This window comes from Lampetra planeri, chromosome 37, assembly GCF_965212315.1.
Source record: "Lampetra planeri chromosome 37, kcLamPlan1.2.h2, whole genome shotgun sequence".
NCBI lineage: Eukaryota > Metazoa > Chordata > Hyperoartia > Petromyzontiformes > Petromyzontidae > Lampetra > Lampetra planeri.
Window position 1 is genome coordinate 2,332,764 of NC_136143.1, and position 22,494 is coordinate 2,355,257.

At 49.6% G+C, this 22,494-nt stretch overlaps 1 protein-coding gene across 4 annotated transcripts; it reads left to right on the top strand.

The window, feature by feature from the left end:
• Positions 1–860: 860 nt before the first annotated feature.
• LOC144730884 (uncharacterized) lies at positions 861–15,703 on the top strand. Of its 4 annotated transcripts, none has more exons than XM_078611688.1 (4): positions 861–1,043; positions 2,344–2,438; positions 3,053–3,146; positions 7,251–15,703. In XM_078611688.1, the coding sequence occupies exon 4, from the start codon at positions 7,266–7,268 to the stop codon at positions 8,418–8,420; it is 1,155 nt and encodes a 384-aa protein (XP_078467814.1). In that variant the 5' UTR covers positions 861–1,043; positions 2,344–2,438; positions 3,053–3,146; positions 7,251–7,265; the 3' UTR covers positions 8,421–15,703. The 4 variants fall into 4 exon arrangements, with proteins under 4 accessions (XP_078467814.1, XP_078467813.1, XP_078467815.1 ...); XM_078611687.1 differs by having other exon boundaries at positions 862–1,043; positions 2,370–2,438; XM_078611686.1 differs by having other exon boundaries at positions 863–1,043; positions 2,377–2,438.
• Positions 15,704–22,494: the final 6,791 nt, after the last annotated feature.

The window sequence follows — 22,494 nt, forward strand, 5'->3', positions numbered from 1 at the left end:
GGTGGCTCCACCGCTGAGGATGCTTTCACTTCACATGAGACCAGTTGTGTAACGAGCTACGAGTTGGGGGCCCCCTTGGCAAGCACCATGAGATTTACTCTTTGGTTCTTTCGGTAAAGTCACATAGGTAGAAATAAAATAAATCACGACGTTTCGATCGCAACACAAGCGACCGTCATCAGGCGGAACCGATACAGCAGGACAACTGCTGATTTATTTTATTTTTAACTACGTGACTTTACCGAAAGAACCAAAGAGTATGGATTTCTGCGGTCACGAAAGCTTCAAATCACCATGAGATTTTTCAGCAACAGTGTAAAACAACAACAAACGTATTTAAAACGCGGTTTAAATGTATATGTTTATGAAAACGCTTTCATTTACGTTCCACGCCTTATTTGAATTTACTTAGAGCAGTAACGTTTGGCGACCATGCGAGACAAATTCAATATTGTGGGACCCCACCTGAACGATTTCCGGCACCCCCTGAGTTGATCACGGCATGACCACGCCACTGCCTTCGACACACACAACTCTGACACCGTGACCCGAGCGAGGCCAGACGGACGCCGTTCGTGACAATGAACGCACGACACCACGTGCCGCTGGGGCCGCCACGGCATCGTGAAATCCGTAACCTGTTACATTCACCTGCGAGTGACCTCCGCGCGAGATTGTCGAAAAAGTTCGGTGTTTTTGGTAGTGGGGTGGGGGGGGGGTGACCACAGACCGCAGCTCACTCCTGCGCCTGTAGCGATTAGGGAGGCGAGGCAGCCGTGAGCACGGGTGGCTCAGAGCGATAGCTCTCGACACAATACGGCGAATTGTGCGCGGTGTTTTCCTGCTACGCACCGGTGGGTTGCCAACCAGCATCGCGCTGCCACCAACTCCTCGACCGCCGCCTCCACCCCCTCTACGCGCCCTCGCACGCCCGATCAAAATCACGCGTCGAGTTTGAGCCACGCAGCACTTGCGACGCCGACTCTCTTGTTCAGCCGGTGCCGTTGTGTGTGTGTGTAGATGCTGCACGGTTATGTGAAGAGGTGGGTACAATGTTTGTTTTACTTTAACTGTTTTGTTGATCTTAATTTGTCTCTGCTATAGAGAAGTTGGCTTTGGTAACGGTGTCGTTGCGTTGGCAGCAGTGGTGCAAAAAAAACTAACACGTGCATAAATAACACTCTGTGTGTGTGGCCTTAAAGGGTAGTTTATATGGGCGACGTTTCGGATCGTGGGGCTCCTTCAAAGCACAGCGGGGCATTGCCCTAAACGTCGCCTATTGTATATTTTAACGCGCTGTGGCCATTTTCGGATGTGTTCAAAGTTGTTTTAGCTATTTGTGTGATAGGTTTGGATGTTCTCAAGTGGATATTCTACCCCCCCGCCATGACGCGACGTGGGGAGGCCTTCATCCAGCAGTGGATTGGCATAGGGCCGCAATTTCCATCGTTTCACCCGATCTCGAGTGGCTGTGATTCAAGCGCTCCAACCCTCGTTGAATTCTGGTCAGAGGTTAACAGGCCTTGTCTTCCCACTGGGGTGGGGGGGGGGCGATAAATTGAGTACCACTTTGATGTAAGTTTAACGATGGGTGCGCGGTGGTGAAGCTGATCCTTGTCATGAGAATGGGTAATTTCCATGACCAACGGATATGAACGTTGCGGTGGCGCCTGGTATGCAGGAGGTCGTGGGTTCGATTCCCACCCTGACGCCGCCTGTGGTCGCGTGGATTTAACTTCTCGTTTTCCCCTCCACATTTAGAATTAGCGTGCGATTAGAGTATTTGGCAGCTATCAATGTCCACGTGATGAGCCACTTCATTGCGCTTTCATTTGTGGCCAGGTCGCTTCTGAAAAAGAGCTACGTAGCTCAGTGAGCCTGACCTGCTAAAATATAAAAAAGAACACTCAACCCCAATGATTGTTTAAGCAGGAAGACGCCGTGACTCAGTCAACTATTCGTGTCTGATAAAGTGAAATACAGTAACTTGGAGCTCTTTGGTCAATTCACTGCTGGATGAGAAACTCGCCATGTCGCGCCGGTCATGGGGGGGGGGGGGGGGTTGTCTGACCATACTTCACCGTGCTGGTCAGTGGCAGCGCATAACCGACCAGTCGTGTGACCTTCGTGGCCGGAAATCGAACTCGCGTGTGCCGGGTTCGTAGCGCGGTGCGCCAACCGCTGTGCCACCACTCCCCACTCCCATTCCTCTCCGTGTTTGTATTTCACGTGCGGAGAGGCGGTGGAGGTTAGCCGACGCTAAAGCCACGCGGGGGATCGATCGTGTGCGTCACTGCGATACTGCTCGGAACTTCCTCGAGTTTTTGATAATCGCAAATCCAGTCTGTTTCTCCTATAACGCGATTGAGTGAACAGAACGGCGTCGCGCGAGGAGGAATAAGCGGTTGTACGGCTGCCTCGGCGTAGCATCGCACAAGGTGGGATGCTGCTGGATGCTTTTCGGTACTCCCCACGCGCCTCTGTCTTTGTTCAGCCTGCATACCCATTTTACGTGTTATCGCGGACTGTGTTTTACCCTATCTTATTTATTATAGCGCGATTTTTCCAGACAGTAATCGGCAATGCGCCCCATCTTGTTGAGCCTCGGCAGCTAAGCAGGTTTGAGCCTGGATAGCACTTGTGTGAGCAACCAGCGCTATGGGGCGCGTTCATCTCCGTTGACGATCAGACAGTGGTGTAAACTCCACATTCTTATGGCGGAAGCAGTTGTGTGTGTGTGTGTATGTGGGGGAGTGGTCGTGTAGCGGTTCGCGCGCTGTGCTACGAACCCGACGATCCAAGTTCTATTCTCGCTCACGGCCAATACCAGTGACGATTATCTGAACCGGTCCTGGGCCTCCCCTAGGTCGACTCAGCCTCAAATTAGTACCTGGTGCGGTGTGTTCAAATATCGCCACTGGGGAGACAAAGGTGGCCGGGCGTGGTGCTGGCCCATTAACAGCACTTGCCCCAACAGTCTGTTCAGGCTAAAGGGGGGATCTTTGTCTTTGGTCTGCTTCTGTATAATTGTATTGCGATTCTTCCGCTGTAGCTGGATACGCGTGTGCAGGTGAACTCACCTGGAGGCGCCGTGGTGATTTCTGCAGTGCGGGTGACATAACAGGAGGGACATAACCACTGTGCAGGTGAGAGGCTCGTTCACCTGGTGGTCTCAGCTGGTGGTCTCACCTGGTATTCTCACCAAGTGGTCTTATCTGCTGGGCTCACCGTTGGTCTCACCTAGTGGTCTTACATAGTGGTCTCACCTCGTGGTTTCACCTGGTGGTCTCACCTCTCACCGCTCTACAGGGTGGCTCAAAAGTCAGGACGCATAGGGCTATTGAATTTATTTTAACACTGGCATTAAAACATTTTAACAATTTATTCTTGAAGTTAATATTTTATCTCTCGTCATTATTAATATACATTTTTCGTTTTCTTCTTCCTGCTGCTGCAGGGTCACCTCAAATTCGTCATTGTACAAACATCATTGGTGACTGTTCAAAGATTACATCGGTAAACTTAAAAAAAAGTCCCAAAATAATTTCAAAACATAACTAATGTATGCATTAATCTTAGTGGAAGTCAGTTTGATTATTTGTTAATATTAATTAAATAGCCCTGTGTAATTTGTCAAAATATAGTAACCCTCCTTTTTGCCACCCTGTATATTGATGAGAATGTGGCACGTGACCAAATCATCCAGAATTCGTCCATGGGTCAGAGCAGAAAATGGTACCACAGAAGGTGGCAAAGCTTTGGTAGTTATGATGTATTCATCCAGCTGAAATTACTGAATGATCTGATCACCCCACACATGTTTTGACCCATGCGCTTATGCAATGCAATTTGAACCCCGATGAAGCTTGGAAAGCTATGGTTCAAAATAACTCACAGACAAACACCACGTTGTGAAAGACCCAATACAGAAGATCCCTCGGTTTGGTCTTCCACAGAGCTCATGGTCCACCCTAAACCCCATCATCCACTGCACAAACCATGGCAGGTGCGTTAACCTGATGCACAAATGGAAAACTCTCCAGTGTGCGACTACGGTCATCCAGAACAGACCGTACAACACGTATGTACATATGTTGAACTTCTTTCACCCCGTACGTAGCCAACCGTGCTAATCGGAGGTGCACATGATGACGCAACAACAAAAAAACACGAAGGAGACATCGCAGCGATACACTCCGCCGCTCCTGAGGCCGTTGTCTGGCTTTGGCCACCTGAATGTGAGATTGGAGTCGTTGCTCTGCATATACACTATCAGCCGTACGGAAGAAGACAGATTTAAAGCGGTTATCGCATACTCTGCTGGAATTGGCCACACATCAAGTGATTGAAGCCCGCGAGGGTGATGCCACCTCGAGTGGTACCGACAAAGTGCAGCATCCGCTCTGGGTTCATGGACTACGGTAAATCAAGTCAATAACGTGGAAGCTAAGCAGGTTTCTAGCCTGTTCCGTTCTTGGATGGGCGACCACCATGCACAACAGGTTGTTACCAGTTGCTGCTGCGCCGCTACGTGGCAGGCAGCAGAGGATTGTGCAGCAAAATCCACTGTTGTACTGCACTGCTATGCCCCCCGCCCTCCGGCTCCCACGCATCTACGTTCCTCGCCTTCATCAACCCGTTTTAACCGACGTGGTTGAAGTATGGTCAATAACCCTCCAACGACGTGGAGAGGCCCTCATCCGACAGTGGAACGACGCCGGGGCTGCGCACGCAGATGCGTTGCTGTGCCACAAGGCAGTGTTGACGGGCATAGCGGTGAGTTTCTCGTCGTCGTTGTTGTGTAAACAGTTTTGTAACCCTCCCTCAGTGCGGGAGCGTTCGGCGTGGGCGTGAGGCTTAGTGCCGGGCCGTAAATCCCGAGAACATCTACTTAGGCGAACACAGTGCGGGCATTATAGTAAAGCGATGCAGAGAGCCAGAATTGAGAAGCACGACAATGTAAAGTAATACACCACACTAGGATCGACCGACGGACGGGTTCATTCGGGCCGGGAACAGGGGAGCTTGGATCGCCAGTGTTTATAGCACGCGGTGCACCAGCCACTGCTCCGCCACCACCACCACCACCCCACCCTGCAGTTGTAAGTGTTAATGTTTTATTGAGATGCGGTCGCATTCAGATGCTGCACGAATCCAAACTATGCAGTCGTAGTATTCTTACTGCAAGGAGGAAGCGATCGTATGCGATGCGTTTGTCAGGGCAGGTTTTGTGGGTGCTGCGTTGGCAAGATGTTAACTACCTCGCTTAGTGTACAGGAGGTCGTGGGTTCGATTCCAATCCTGATGCCTGTAATATTTGGAGTTTCCTTCTTCTCCCTGTGGATGAGTGGGTTTTTCTCCAGGTCCTCCGGTTTTCCTCTCTGCATTTATAATTAACATCACCACGCGTTCAAAAAATTTGGCTGCTGTAAATGTCCACGTGATGAGCCACTGCATTGAACTATCATTTGTGGCCAGGTCGCTTCAGAAAAAGACCTACATAGCTCAGTGGGCCTTACCTGGTAAAATAAAAATAAAATAGTTTAATCGTTTTTTAATAGTTAAGCCAGGTTTTTGATGGACCACAGCAACTCTCACGGATGAGTAGAGAGGTCAGTTTTATCTTCTTGGTTCTTTCGGTAAAGTCACGTAGAAGGGAAGTAATAAAATAATAAAAATAAAACATAATAAAATAAGAATTATTATATTATATTATTTTATTATGTTTTATTTTTATTATTGTATTACTTCCCTTCTACGTGACTTTACCGAAAGAACCAAGAAGATGAATCCCTGCAGTCACGAAAGCTTTAAATCTAAAGGTCAGTTTTAGTGTAGATAGGCGGATGTGTGAGGCAAGGAGGTCAGAGAGCTGGACTTCAACAACACAAAGAGATAACAAACTTCTGGCCTCTCGAAACACGGCGTACTTAGGTGTCCTTCGGAACTTCATGGAAGAACAGGATGAAGCAAATCAGAAGTTTTGAACAGAACATTGAAGCAGAGAGAGACGAGGCCACGATGGGTGGGAAGTATCACGTATGTAGGTATGTATATTGAACTTCTTTCGCACCGTACGGAGCCAACCGTGCTAATCGGAGGTGCGGGAACCGCGTGCAGGGAGGGGGAGGAGGCAGGTCGCCAGAGGTGGGACAAAGTCATTGTTATGCAAGTCCAAGTCGAGTCGCAAGTCATCAAATTCATGACTCGAGTCTGACTCGAGTCCAAGTCACATGACTCGAGTCCACATCTCATAGGTGGGACAAAGTCATTGTTATGCAAGTCCAAGTCGAGTCGCAAGTCATCAAATTCATGACTCGAGTCTGACTCGAGTCCAAGTCACATGACTCGAGTCCACATCTCATAGGTGGGACAAAGTCATTGTTATGCAAGTCCAAGTCGAGTCGCAAGTCATCAAATTCATGACTCGAGTCTGACTCGAGTCCAAGTCACATGACTCGAGTCCACACCTCTGCAGGTCGCTGAGATCGGCATTAGCGTAGCACCCAGAGGTCACCGACCAAAGGCCTCAAGCCACCAAAATTGAAAACTAATTTCTTTAGAACTGTTATTTTGGGTCTAGTTTATTGTCCTTCCCCCGCACCTCCGATTTAGCACAGTTGGCTACATACCGTGTGGAAGAAATTCAACAGACATGCATACCTCCGATTAGCAAGGTTGACTACGTACGGTGCGAAAGAAGTTTAACATACGTACATACAGTACATACGACAGGGCCCAGGGGTAGCGCGAGGTTCACGAGTTCGAATCCAGCGGCCGTCCTGGTTACTACTGCAGGTGAAGCTGCCAGTACGCAGAGCTGAATATCCGGACATCCTACCAAACAACGTGCGGTATAAACTATTTATTTAAACTAAAAAAAATGTTTACCAGGCAAGGCCCACTGAGCTATACAGCTCTTTTTCAGAAGCGACCTGGCCACAAAGGATTGCTCAATGAAGTGGCTTATTACGTGGAAATTTATAGCAGCCAAATACTCTGAACGCACATTGATTATAAATGTGGATGGGGAACACCGGAGGATCAGGAGAAAAATCCACATGACCACAGCGAGAGAGAGACAATCAAACTCCAAATATACAAGCAGGCGTCAGGTTCTGAATCTAACCCATGCCCTCCTGTATACATCTCACCACCATGGTGTCCACAGAGCACTTACTCGGCACAAGCGGGAAAATCAAGCTGCGCCCTTTATAACGATCTCAATTATCTCCACCCCTCATCCTCAGGCTTCGAACTCGTCCATGGCTTCTCGGCGCGCCCTCCTCGTCTCACTGGCGCTGCTTGCTCTGCACTGGCAGCAGAGCCACGGGATACCGACTTCCCAAGTTCAGAGCACCAGGGGCACATCCACAGGGACCGTGCACAGGCCCCTTGGCCCAACAACCACCCCGGCGAACACCCTCAAAGCGGAGGGCACCACCACCACCAAAATTGGGCAGGGAACCACCACTCAAGTTGATGAGCGCCAGAGTGTTGGCAGTGGTGATAACATCACCACTGCCAACACCACCACGACCACTACCACCGACCCCACGACCATCAGCAAGTATGGTGATCATGATGACAATGCTGACATCACCACTGGTAATAATGGCGAACGGACCTCTGCTACGAGCGGCAGCAGCCTTGGTCCCAGCGAGAAACTCACGGGGGGTGGTGGTGGTGAAGACTTTGGAATCACCACCACTCCCGTAAGCTTTTCAAACTCCAGCAGCAGTGGCACCATGAGCAGACCTCCCGCGGTCCGCGACTCTGAGACTGAGAACCCCGAGCAGGACCACGCCACTCAAGGTCGCCGCAATCGTTCCCGGGAGCACGGGGACCCGGCCGACGTTATAACCGAGAGCCCGGACCCGAGAGGCGGGGAGGACAGCGGTTCCCGAGCCAACGTAACCACGCCACGCGAGGACTGCCCCGAGTTGGGGCGGCGCTACGGCCTCATCGTCCTGGTCCTGGCCTCCACCACGGCCCTCTTCGCCAGCATCTCCATTCTGCTGGCCGCACGTGCGTGCCGGGGCCGGCGGCGTCGCCGCGGAGCCTCCGCGAGCTCCGGCCGTGGCGGTGGCGGCGGTGAGAAAGGTCGGCGGCCGCACGGCAGCCGTGACAACCTCCTGGGCGCCATCCCTGGCTGGGCGCCGTGGTGGGAGGCCAAGGGGCTGTTGGCGCATGGCGGAGAGGCGACGGGGCCTTCGCGTCCTGGGATCGGAGCGGCAGGCGGTGGTGGTGCCACGCCGCTGGTGGTGGTGGTTGAGGCCGACGCAGCGCGCGAGCCATCAATCAGCGCCGAGACCCTGCCCGGGACTCCGCAGAACCGGGGCAGTACCGCATCGCCCATTCTCCGGGAGATGCGTGGAAAATGGGGCCCGCAGATGACCGCAGAGGGCTCCCCGCCTTAGCGTTTCTATGTCACACGTGTGCGTGCAGACGCACACACACGCACGCGTGCGCGCGAGCTCGTGGCTCGCTAAAATCAGTACCCACTTTGTCTAAAACCAACGACGGTTGTTCTGTAGCTCCCCAAAAAACACGCAGTGTCTGCGTGACAAACCTTAGTAATTGGCTGTGTCGGGTGGTGGCGGGTTTAATGTCACATTTATATTCATGCGATCTATCCCAAAAATCTCTATTATGGATAATATTGGTCACGAAAGCCTACGTGTTCAACAGATAACACTTTATTGTGTATGGCCATAAAATAAAAACCTATATAATAGACGACTTTTAGGGCAATGTCCCTTCTTCAAAGCACATAGAGAGGATAAACTGGTAGGCAACATCCTCGTGTAATACGTGAAGCAAAGAGTCTCAGTGTGTATATTGCCTCACTCAAAGCAGATTTCTGCGGGCTATCCTGAGCAAGTATTGGACATTCTACATATTTGGCTGTGTGGAAGTTACAAGAGTCCACAGATGTATGCGTTTTTTTGGAATCTTATCATTGTTGTATTGCAAAAAAAAGACAACGGATGGAATAATCATGAATTCCAGTGGTGTTTTTTTTATATTAACATTGTCACATGGTTAGCCACGTGATTCGCCAAGTGGGTGACCGATTTAGATTAATTATCTCATTCTCCCCCTATCCTTCCCCACCGAGACATTGCTCTGGGTTGGAGAGTGTGCGGAAAATGCCCACGCATACTTGAGGAGAATATCCAACCCTGCCACACAAATAAACTAAAACAACTTTCAACGCATCCGTCAATAACGCTGCTTGCAGCCTTAAAATAAAAAAAAATGTGAACAAGGATCATTTCCCGAAAGTCGTCTTTTATATATTGTATCCCTTTTAAGGCCACACAGTGATATTGACGAATGTGTTGAGTTGTATTCGTCGGTGCATATATACCACTGCCAACGCAGCAGTTGCAGCATCGGCATTACACCCTGCTTGCTGTACTGCCTCGGACAGGCACGAGCTCCGTTACTCACCGTGCAGTGGGCATCCTCACATCATCATCACCACCACCATCACCACTTCTCTTATTCCAGCGTGATATACCAACCAGACTGCTGGGGTTCGGGCACTTGGCATTAACACTCTCCAAAGCCTTGCCGGGCCCATGAGCGGTGTTCTCCTTAGATTCGAGCATTCTATGCCATCCTTGCGTGTGATGGAAGCACACGCAAAGCAGTGCGTTCAGGAGCCTAGGTGCCCAATGTGGAGATCTGCTGTCCATGCTCTTCCTCTTCTGTTGAAGGAGAGCAGACCACCGTTTTTGTTGACTGTAGGGATCCATAGTGTTGGTTGCATGGCCACAGTCGCACTACTGTGGCTTGTCTTGAATGGATCTCGATGTGCACCTGTGTATCTCTTTGAGTCTCTGCGTATCTCTGTGTGTCTCGATGGGTTTACTAGAGTGGGCCATAGTTTGGTTTGCATGGCTGCAGTCGCACTACTGTGGATTGTGGCTTTAATTTTCCATTAATGAAGGACATATGGTGCGCATTGGCCCGCTGTTGATGGGATGATGAAGCGGTTGATGGCTACACCACCGGTGTCTTCGCGGAGGAGGAGGAGCGATGTCACAGCCAGGAGGAGGTGCGATGATTGGGTCTCGAATGACGTCGGCGTTGCTCGACTCTGTACGCACAGCAACAGCAGCAGTGTTGTTGTTGTTCTTCTGAGTCTGGGTGAGATTCGCGGATGGTGACAGCAGCGCAAATTTAAACTGAATTCGTGCGACTCCTAGAGGTGCCCGATGTCTGGCTGTCTTCACCCTCGGGGACTAACAATGGACCCCGAATGTTGTAAGGTGCCTTTGTCTCCCAGAGCCTCGAGGATCTACACTTTTGCCGTAAGGATCCCTGTCCGCCGTACGGGTGCCTTATTGTGGCTCGCTGAGCCTGCGTTCATGGCTGGGGTTCGCGTTGCGATACGACGTGCAGTAGCGCACTCTGTCCAACAGGTAGCGATGGACCATCCAGTGGAGATTCGAATTTAGTGACTGCGTCGGTTTTTGTTTGTTTGTTAATTTGAACGTCATCTCAAAATGTATGTGTACAGCACGTGGTCAATTTCAATACCGCGGGTCACGGAATTCGTGCTCTCTCACTGGACTACGTGTAACCAGATTAACAAGAAGATCGATTTTATTTTTTTAAAAACAAATCAATATTTCAAGAGCCGCGATGCATGTAATGAATTCGAGACGGTGGTCCCTGAATAAATAACGTCTCACGAAGCAGTTCCTTCAAGAGACGCATGCGGCTCAGGAGCCGCGGGGTTTCCGCCATCTGAATATGTGGGACGAGCGATGCCTCGAGTCATCCCCTGCGACTCGCAGTGCGCCCCGGCGTCGCTTGGAATGCAGAGCGACAGAGCGCGCCTGCGGCTCTCAGCCCAGGAGGGAACGTCGTTATCGGGCCCCCAGGCACGGCGTGGGTGCGCGGCGTTCATCGGAGCCGTCTGTGGAAGGAAACGCGCGTGTGGCGGGGGAAATTCGGGTTGCGTGACGGAATCGGGGCTGGAACCCACCGCATCGTAACTTCTGTTGCCACTACGACTACCACCACCACCACCACAGAAAAAAAGATCCCCCGTATAGCCTGTGGGCAAGTGCTGTTAGCGAGTAGCAGCACCTTCGAAGGCCGGCACGGCGCACGAGGGGGTGAGTGGCCGGAACCACGCCCAACGCCACCAACCACCCGCAACCCTGGCTCCAACCTCCAGCCCTGGCTCCAACCTCCAGCCCTGGCTCCAACCTCCAGCCCTGGCTCCAACCTCCAGCCCTGGCTCCAACCTCCAACCCTGGCTCCAACCTCCAGCCCTGGCTCCAACCTCCAGCCCTGGCTCCGACGCTCACTTCTTCCGTTGGTCGCCAGTGCCAACGTCCTCTTGATATACCAAGATCCAGGATGGCCATGTCTATGCGCCGCTTCTCGGTGGCAGCCCCAACAGTCTGGAACGCCATCACCCCTCTGCACATTCGCAGCATCACCTTAATCGCCTCCTTCAAGAGAGACTTAAAAACTCACCTCTATAACCACGCCTTCGAGCGACTCTGCGCTTGACTCCGCGCCTCTGAGTTGCGGTCGTTACGTCCGCAAAATTTGCGCGCGTTATAAATTGCATTGTTATTGTTGTAAGAATTGGAGCCTGACCGTTGGGTTCTTACCCTCGATTACTGCGGTGGCAACAACAACAACAAAACCCCCCAAACATTTCGCTGTCACTCTTTAGAGCCGATCACTTCCCGCTGTTTCTAAACTTGATCCGACTAACGCGGGTCCCGTTAAGGGATCCTTATATTATCAGCTGTGTGTAATACTGTAGTCATTTCCTGAATATATATTTTAAAAAGCCGCGTTGCATTGTTTGTTTACCGTAATGTAATTCATACCATCAGCACTTATATACTGTAACGTGTTACATGAAATTATAGGAAACGTGCGTGCGTGTGTGATGTGCTAGGCGTGATATAATCATTCGATTTACGATCCATGTGCAATACAGGCTGATCCATGTACAGATACCCCACTGATTTCCAATGCCCCTTCTGACTTTATTACCAGCAGCCGATTGATGATTGTGACACCGATTGGCTCCGTGTCTTAAGAGAGGAGAGGGTTCAACGATTTAACTCGCGCATTGCGATCGGTGGGACACGCGTGGAGGCTGTGCATTAACACAAAGTGTTCTCCATTTCAAAATGTTGGTTTAGTGGTGTATCTATAAATGGATCGCCTCGCGTTGCTGCTTTCCGTGTGAATAGTTCCGTGTGATCTTCCACGGAGCTCACGGTCCACCGCTAATCCGCATCTACTGCACACACCGTGGCACTAGACGCGGATACCTGATGCACGAATGGAACATTAAAGACCATCTCCGGCAGTGTGCGACGGTGGTCATCCAGAACAGATTGTACAACGTGTCACGACGCAATTCCCCGACCCACAAATACGAAGGAGGCATCACAGCGACGATCCACTCCGGTGCTCCTGACGCGGTTTATCCGCCTTGATGACCACCTGAATGTGAGATTGTAGTTGTTGCTCTGCATCTGCATCAGCCACACGAGTGACTGCTTTCCAATGACCTCATTGGCTTTACGCGTCATTCAATGGCTGTAAGCAACTCCCGAGGACGATGTTGGACTAAGTGTTGGGGCGCCACGGTGGCTAGGAGACGTTAACTACCTCACCTGGTATACAGGAGATCGTGGGTTCGATCCCGACCCTGTGACATCGTTTGCGTGTCTCTCTCTCCGTGGTCGCGTGGATTTTTCTCCGGGTTACCTCTCCACATTTAGAATCAACATCACGCGTTTAGAGTATTTGGCTTCTGCTATAAATGCGCACGTGATTATAAGCCCACTTCGTTGAGCTATCCTTTGCGGGCAGGTCGCTTCTAAAACAAAGCTGTATAGCTCAGTGGCCTTACCTGGTAAAAATACAAAAAATTGTTTAGTTTTAGTGTTATCAGGAGAGCGTTCTAAAATGTAATGACTGCGTCCAGATTGGTGGAAGACGTGTGGAGGCTTTGCAGTGTATGAATGTTAAACTTCGTTAGCGCCATGCGTAGCCGACCCTGCTGCATTGAAATGCAGCGTGTTTTGTAATTCCCTCCCCTGTAGTTTGAATGGAGTATCTGTAAATGGATCGCCCCTGTGTCGCTGCAAAATGAAACAGAATATTTGGCGATGCTGCTGCTGCCAAAGCGCAGTGAACACCACACTCGACACCTTCGTCAATCGCACTGCGGCCTGAAAAAAGGAGGAGTACTATAGGCGACGTTTCGGGCAATTGCCCTTCGTAGTATGTTGACTTGTGCTGTGAGGAATGACCGTTGCCCAACACGTCACGTGATCCATTGTGTTCCCTCTGCAGGCCACGCGCAGAGTGTTGTTCTTGACCAGCCTGTCTGAGTTAATGCTGTTCTGTGTTTCTGCGTTCCGTCTGTATGTTATTCCGCGTGTAATACTGCAATTGATATACGGTACTTTACCTGTACTGTATATAAAGTTCAGGGACTCCTCTACTTACGAACGAGTTAGGTTCCAGAGGTCTGTTTTCGTCAGTCGATTTGTCCGTAAGTCCAACTTCACTCCTGTCGGTTCCAAACGTGTTGTACGACGTGTACACTAAACACGGGGAATGACTTTTAAAAGTTGCATATTCTCCTGTACATGTAAATTCCACTGGTTATTCATGTTCGGTCCGCATATGTAGATGCCACCACCGCCATCTATTGCGCGGCGGTTGAAATTACGACCCTCGCTCCGAACAGGCAACTGGACATACGGACAGGTTTGTTCGTATCTCTGAAAGTTCGTAAGTCGAATGTTCGTTAATCGAGGAGACCCTGCACGGTATCACGTAGAGTGCCTGTACATCAAGTCATCCTCGCAGCAGCTTTTGGCTGGCCATCGACCAAAGATGGTCACTGCATCGCGCGCTTATAGATGCGCTTCTGCGGCCGTCTGGAACGCTTTTCCTTCCGATATTAGGACGCCACTGGAGCTATACACTTTAACATCGTCTAGGTAGAACATTACTTTCTTTAGAACTGTTTTTTATGTTTAGTTTGTTGTCCTTCCCCCGCAAACTCCGACGAGCACGGTTGGCTCCGCACGGTGCAAAATAAGTTAATCATACACGTATATCATACGCACTCAGTATTATAGTGTTCAATGATTACGTAGAGATTGCTGCGTCTTGGCAGATAAGTAAGGTGCGGTGTTGCTTGCGTTGCTTCACTGCTGATTTATAATTATAATGATATGACTGTACTAAAAATACACGCGCAGTAGCAGCTTTGAGCTTAAATGTAAACGCTGGGGTGCATGAATGTTAAGAATTAACCAACTACCACCACCACCAAAATACAAAGATCTCCCTATAGACTGAACAGACTGTTGGGACAAGTGCCGTTAGCGAGCACCTATGAAGGCCGACACGCCACACGAGGGAGTGGGTGGCCAGCACCACGCCCGCCCGCCTTTGTCTCCCTTGTCGCGATGTTTTCACATTACACCAGGTACTAATTTGAGGCTGAGCCGACCTAGGGGAGGCCCAGGACCGGTTCAGATAATTGTCACTGGTGTCGACCGTGAGCGGGGATCGAACTTGAGTCGCCGCTACACTACCGCTCCCCACACTCGCCTACTCACAGACTTACTCATTCATGTGCTCACTCAGCCACTAACTTACTGACTCACCCACTTACTCATTCAACCCCTAACCCACTCACCCACTCACTTTCTCAGTCACTCACCACACCGCAGGTCGCCTCACTTCTCCCCTCTCACCGCTCTACTCTGGAATCCGCTCCCATCGTCATCCCTACCCCCCCCCCAAGCTCTTAGCTCAGTGCTCTTCACTAATTTTCAGAGGTGGGGCCACTTGCGCCGATAAGACATCATCAGCGTGAGAGCCGCCACACCATTTCAAGTTCATTTCAAGTTCATTAAATTAGGTATAGCCCTGTGAGCCATTCGCCTCTTGAATCGGGGGCAACTGCAACAAACAAAAAACAAAAACATGAACAAGAAAACATCTTAAAGTGAATATGTGACTATGTGCGATGATGATGATGATGATTTAGGGGGTGTTTTCACTCTTTGTGTATTATCGGGGGGCCGCACGTCAGAGGGCCCCACTGAAGGCCCCCAGGGGCCGCCAGTGGCCCGCGGGCCTTGCACCGAAGAGCACTGGCTGACAACGACGATGACCTCGCTCAATTCAAGCAATGTACAAAGCACTCGTGTCGATTACAACTTTCTTTGTGCTGCTTGTTGCTGGCCGCTTGCCGTTTCGGGCCTTTGCACGTGGCTCAATAACTTGTGTTTAAACACAGGGTGCTTCAAACAATTGTTAACACTTCCATGGGACTATCGTTTTTAATGGTAAAACAACGGATAATACACTGTAACATGATAACAGATGTAATGTTAATAGCTTCAAATAGTCAAAGAGTCTCCACTTGTGTGCCATCATTGTCAACGCGTGCCTGGAATCTTCTCCAAGTAGTCTCCAGAGCCCGGAGGCACATTTATTGTGGTATTGCTGCAAATTCTCACAAGTGTTAACATTTTTTTGGAAGCACCCTGTAAATATATTTTTTAGAAACTGGACTTCTATTGAATCAAATATCGCACACGTTCACGAAAATTACATATATAACAGTATACTGTATATAGGAAGAAATCAAATAAAGCACGCCCGTGTGAATATTAAATACGAGCATGTGTTTTCTTATCCACGACGCTGTACTCACTTCTTCGACTGGTATGAGCAGTTTGTAACGTGCACACGCACGTGACCTAAGAGAGTGCAACACATTCGCCAACAATCGCGTGGCTATAAGAGGATAAGCATGTAGCAGTAGACGTTTCGGGAAATTGGCCTTCAGAACGGTCCGCGGAATAATATCTGCGCGGTGATAAGACTGGGCTCGTGACAGCACGGGCAGTTACCCAGCGGGTGGCAGCGAGCACGACGCCGGCTTGTTGCGAAGGTTCGCGGTTCGACTCTGGCAGGCCGCCCTAATTAATACTGCGGCTCTATCGACCGTAAAACTACTGCACAATGGACGTTAACGTTCCCGTGGCATCGTCGGAAAAGAGAAAGCCCATTGTGTGCCGGCGTCAATGTCCAACATTATTAAATGTGACACCGGGCGCCGCAGTGGCGAGATGTTAACTACCTCACCTGGTACACAGGAGGTCGTGGGTTCGATCCCAACTTTGACGCCTTGTATATTTGGAGCGTACATGTCTCTCCTGTTCCTCCGGTTTTTCTCTCCACATTTAGAATGAACGTGCATTTAGAGTGTTTGGCTGCTAAGCCACTTCGTTGAGCTATCATTTGTGGCCAGGTCGATTCTGAAAAAGAGCTACATAGCTCAGTGGGCCTTACCTGGTAAAATAATAAAAATAGTTTCAATATTTTAGTTTATTACCCAATTCGGATCACACGCGCAGCAGCAACATCGCCCCCTGCCGTGAAACACAGCGGCATATGAAGGACGCGGATACCGTTTGGCCTCACTTATAAATTACTAGTTTTACTACCCGGCTTCGCCCGGGACTTGGATTCACCACGCCCGGCCGCCTTTGTCTCCCCAGTGGCGATGTTCACACACCACTTATTCGTTTGAGGCTGAGTCGACCTAGGGGAGACCCAGGACCGGTTCAACTAATCGTCACCGGTGGTGGCCGTGAGCGGGAATCGAACTCGGGTAGCCGGGTTCGTAGCGCAGCGCGCTCACCACTACACTACACTGCGTTACGCTTCCACGTGCGCGGGTCACATGACAGATTTGACGTCACAGCTCACTTGTCGTGCAAAAAATATATGCATTATTGAGCTCCCCCTCCCAAAAAAAGTGTATTTTTATAATTTCTGCATGGTGTACAGTCTGGAAAGTACCTACATGGCAAATTGCACGTTTGTTGCATGTCTGGAAGTACGCTAAACATTTTGAACAGACACATAATCACAACTTTGCCTTTTGTATACAGTATATGGAGATAACGGACATCCCTCGATATACGGAACTGGTAGTGCCTGAAATTTGTGCCTAAACCAAAATTCCGTATATCGAGTTTTGCCGTATTTAACAATTGTCTCTATTTTTATTTGACCAGGTGAGGCCCACTGAGCTACTACATAGCTATTTTCCAGAAGCGACCTGGTTCTCACAAATTATAGCTCAACCAAGTGGCACATCACGTGCACATTTGTAGCAGCCAGATACTCTAAACGTTTGTTTATAAGTGTGGAGAGAAAAACCGGAGAAAAATCCACACGACCCCAGGGAGAACATATCAACTCCATAATATATGCAGGCGTTAGGATCAGCATCAAAACCCCGACCTCCTGTCTACCAGGCGAGGTAGTTAACATATCACCATGCCTGGTAATTGCATAATTACATCACAAAACTGCTTCTGCGATACTGTGTCTTCATCTACTGGCCATCTGTGAACTCCTGGACATCTGTGAATGATAGCTGCATCGCTGGTCGGATCTCTCCAGGACGAATACACATTCTGATCTGACCGGCTTTGCACACGAGGGGGCAGCCCTTCCCCATCAGCCCTTCCCCATCTGCCCTTCCACATGAGTGACCAAGGTTCGACATGAATGACCAAGGGTCGACATGAGTGACCCAGGGTCGACATGAGTGACCCAGGGTCGACATGAGTGACCCAGGGTCGACATGAGTGACCCAGGGTCGACATGAGTGACCCAGGGTCGACATGAGTGACCCAGGGTCGACATGAGTGACCCAGGGTCGACATGAATGACCCAGGGTCGACATGAGTGACCCAGGGTCGACATGAGTGACCCAGGGTCGACATGAGTGACCCAGGGTCGACATGAGTGACCCAGGGTCGACATGAATGACCCAGGGTCGACATGAGTGACCCAGGGTCGACATGAGTGACCCAGGGTCGACATGAGTGACCCAGTCTCGACATGAGTGACCCAGGGTCGACATGAGTGACCCAGGGTCGACATGAGTGACCCAGGGTCGACATGAATGACCCAGGGTCGACATGAGTGACCCAGGGTCGACATGAGTGACCCAGGGTCGACATGAGTGACCCAGGGTCGACATGAGTGACCCAGGGTCGACATGAATGACCCAGGGTCGACATGAGTGACCCAGGGTCGACATGAGTGACCCAGGGTCGACATGAGTGACCCAGGGTCGACATGAATGACCCAGGGTCGACATGAGTGACCCAGGGTCGACATGAGTGACCCAGGGTCGACATGAGTGACCCAGGGTCGACATGAGTGACCCAGGGTCGACATGAGTGACCCAGGGTCGACATGAGTGACCCACGGTCGACATGAATGACCAAGGGTCGACATGAGTGACCCAGGGTCGACATGAGTGACCCAGGGTCGACATGAGTGACCCAGGGTCGACATGAGTGACCCAGGGTCGACATGAATGACCAAGGGTCGACATGAATGACCCAGGGTCGACATGAGTGACCCAGGGTCGACATGAGTGACCCAGGGTCGACATGAGTGACCCAGGGTCGACATGAGTGACCCACGGTCGACATGAGTGACCCAGGGTCGACATGAATGACCCAGGGTCGACATGAGTGACCCAGGGTCGACATGAATGACCCAGAGTCGGCAAACCTGCGGCTACAGAGTCGCGTGCGGCTCTTTAAAGGACTGCTTCGTGACGTTGTTTCTAACGAACCGCCGTCTCGAATTCATCACACGCATTGCGGCTTTTGAATTCGAAAAAAATGGCTCTACTTGTTATAGTAAGAGGTTTTTACCCTTTTATCTGGCACCAAACCTGACGCCTTTATACAAGGGATCATGTTTGCAATAACCACAACACAAGCAGTCAAAATGCAAACAAAAAGAGACAACTCTGATAATGATATGCACTGTCCTTGAAATTGATTGGTCCACACCCGAGACGGCTTTTCTTAGAGCCTAGTCTTTTGGCGTCATCTGGTCCAACACCAGTGGTCCTCCGGTTTTCCCTCCACATTTATATTCAACATCACTCGTTGAGAGTTTTTAGCTGCTATACATTTCTACGTGATGAGCCACTTCGTCGAGCTATCATTTGTGGCCGTGTCACTTCTGAAAAAAAGCTACATCGCTCAGTGGGCCTTACCTGGTAAAATCACAATTAGTTTAACTTTCTATTAGTTTTACAATTATAATAGTTTAACTTTTTTATAGGCTCATGCACGTGCGTGCGTGTGCCCGCCCCGATCCTTCCTGCGTGAGCGATACGTGGCGTTGTCAGCATCAGAATATTTATTGATAATGCAGGAATCCAATGAGCTATAAGGCACTTTGTCAGAGATGTTCAGTAAATGCCTTGCATCACTACAAACATCTTTCCTATCGCGGCGCGTCATTCCGCGCTCCGGGCCCCCAATCCCCGAGACGCGCTCAGCTCGTCACGCCTCGCCACGCGCGCCTGAGGCGGCTTGCAGCGGCTGTGGCTGCAGCGTGCAGGTAGTGCAGACTCCAGCCACAGCGCCACGGTGGCGAGGAGATGTTAACTACCTCGCCTGGTATACAGGAGGTCGTGGGTTTGATCCCGACCCTGACGCCTATATATTGGGAGTTGGCATCTTCTCCTCGTGGTCGCGTGGTTTTATCTCCGCGTCGTCCAGGTTTTCCCTCCACATTTAGAAACTTGCGTTTAGAGTATTTCGCTGCGATGTATTTCCACGTGATAAGCCACTTGGTTGTGGTCAGGTCGCTTCTCAAAAATACGTAAACTGGGGTATTACTGTGAATGTCACAGACTGACAGCCATAGTAACACAGAGATTAGAACGCAGGTGTCTTCTAAAAAAAACAACGTATAGCTCAGTGGGCCTAACCTGGTAAGATGAACCTAGTTAAGTTGAATAGTTTTAGTGGAACTGCGATCGGGGGTGGGTGGGCCTGGGGGGGGGGGGGAGCCCACGTCTTCGGGGGGCCCCAGGCGCCGAGCTTCGGAGATGGGGGGGGAGTGGGAGGACATCGTCGTACCCCACCCCATTGAATTCCTACGCTGCTGGGAAGCCAGATTTGCACAGAGCTCTCGCCACGCTTCGTTGAGTTGAATGTAAAAAAAATTACTGTTTATTTTACCAGGTAAGGCCCACTGAGCGAAATAGCTCGGTATGGTCACCGAATATCATGGGGGACAAAGTCGACCTTTGGGAACTGTATGTGTGGAGTCTCCACGTCCCACACTTTTGAGGCTAATTTTGCTGGGCCAATGCTGAGAATAATAGAATCTGTAAACACCGAGAAAACCTCATCACAGCAGAATAATAGCGCAGGCCGGAAAAAAAAACCCACACGAGTTTCAAAGAAGAAAAAAACACGCAAACCCCATCAGCATTTCCTGTAAATTCAGGAACATGGGTTTATTCATATTATTTACCCTAAACACATTTTATGTGTAAGCGGTTGCACGTTTGCCAGCCGTGCAGATTTTATTCCGTGCCGTCAAGTTCCCTGCACTGATGGGATCAGAGTTCGCCTGCCTCGCTTAATCGGCCTTTCGCAAGGCGGTGTTTCAAGGACCGCGGGTTTAAGTTGAAAGGCAACGGAGCGTGGACACTGTGGAAGGTGACTACAGAACACGCTCGCCACACCCCAGAAAGCACGCAGACTGGAAGACAGTAACTCGAGCATGCGTTGCACATTCTCCACAGGACGCTTGGAGCAGAACGCGTTCCCCACGACGACGCTAATCATCATTATTTAGAGTTTCGTGTCACTTTATAATTATTCGCTCGTTTCTCGTTCGTTTCTCAATCCGCTTGTCCTGGGGAGGGTCGCGGCGGAAGCATGATGAGTAGGGGGGGGGGTCCAGACCTCCCTTTCAGACTCGAGCTCTTCCTGGGGAATCCCCAGGCGCCCCCAAACCAGCTGAGCCCAGTGGGACGTTGCTGCTCTGTAGAGTTCCAGGGGGAGTCTACCGGGGGGCTTGCATCCTTACCAAGTTCAAGTTCATTTATTAGGTATAGCCCTGTGAGCCATTCGGCTCTTGAATCGGGGGCAACCGCAACAAACAAAAAACATGAACAAGAAAACATCTTAAAGTGAATATGTGACTAAGTGCAAACAGAAAATCCAAGAAAAGACTGAAAAATATTGCAGAAAAAACACCGTACACCAACGCTGTGTGCAAAAAGCCCAGTAGGATGCAAGTCAAACAACAACAACAACCACAAGACAACTTAGATTAAGGCCAACAGTCTTACTCCGTACTACAACAAACAAACATGGCCAAACCAAAAAACTTTTCGAAATCACCAAAATAAAGCCATGAAAGCAATGAAACGGTGATCATAGGAACTGTGACGGAATTTTCACAATAAACGACATGAACAACATGCACTACCAAAACCCTGCAGCCATAGCTGGCTGCATGAGTCACTCCACAACAACAGGAACATCAGTCGGAGTATCGTAATTTTGCAATGCACACTTAAGATCAGCACACTAAATCAAAACACAGGTCATACTTTGCAGCAAAAAAAAAACACAAAATGAGCATGTTAATTAGAGATGTCAATGAGAGGTTGCGGCTAATTTTCACCTGGCAGCCCTTTGATTGGTCGAAAACCAATCACTGTCGGGTTGGCTGCCACCACTTGCATTGACATTGGCTGCTGATTTGGGCTTCACCCATTTCAAATCCTTATAAATAGTTTGCCTTTGGAAGCTAACTCCCTTTTTCTTGAAGACAACCGCTTGTGTTGCGATCGAAGCGTCGTAGTTTTTTTTAATTTTGATTCTTTGGGTCTTTATGTAAAGCCACGTAGATAGAACAAATAACAAAAATTATATTTTTATTATTGGTACTGGCAAAGGAGGTCCCATGATGTAGCTGCTCCACCCCGAGCTCTCATTACTTTGATAGTGTATTGTCTTTGTGCTGTATGCCTTTTGGCGTCCTCTGGTCTAACACCGTTTTGAGACGAGGCTAAAAAGAAAGCTGTCTCTGGTGTGGACCAATCAGTTTCAAAGACAAAGCAAATATTATCAGAGTATGTTTTTTTTTTGTATTCTGACCACAAGTATTGTGGTTAATGCAGACATGATTCCTTGTAAAAGGTTTCAGTTTGGTGTTTTAACATCTCAACACCTGTTTGTTGCCAGAAAAAAGGGGAAAACCTATTTTCATGTTTTGGTACTGGCAAAGGAGGTCCAATGATGTAGCCATTCAATCCTTGTTGGACCAAATCTTCAATGATTGTAATGGTATCGGGCACAGGAACTTTGTTGAACAAATAAACTACATCGAAACTAACGAGCAAATCACCTGGGGGATAGTGAGATGCCATTAATTGATACCAGTTGAGCTGAGTTAAGTACAGAAGAGGTTCTAGATTTGAAGCTTTCGTGACTGCAAGGATTCATATTTTTAGGTTTTGTCGGTAAAGTCACGTAGGTAAAAAATACAAATAAAAATTAATGAAGTAAAATAAAAAATAAAATAAAAATCACGACGTTTCGGAGGCAA

What these genes read in the sequence shown, in the direction of transcription:
- LOC144730884 (XM_078611688.1), top strand. Translation starts at nt 7,266, where the DNA reads ATGGCTTCTCGGCGCGCCCTCCTCGTCTCACTGGCGCTGCTTGCTCTG.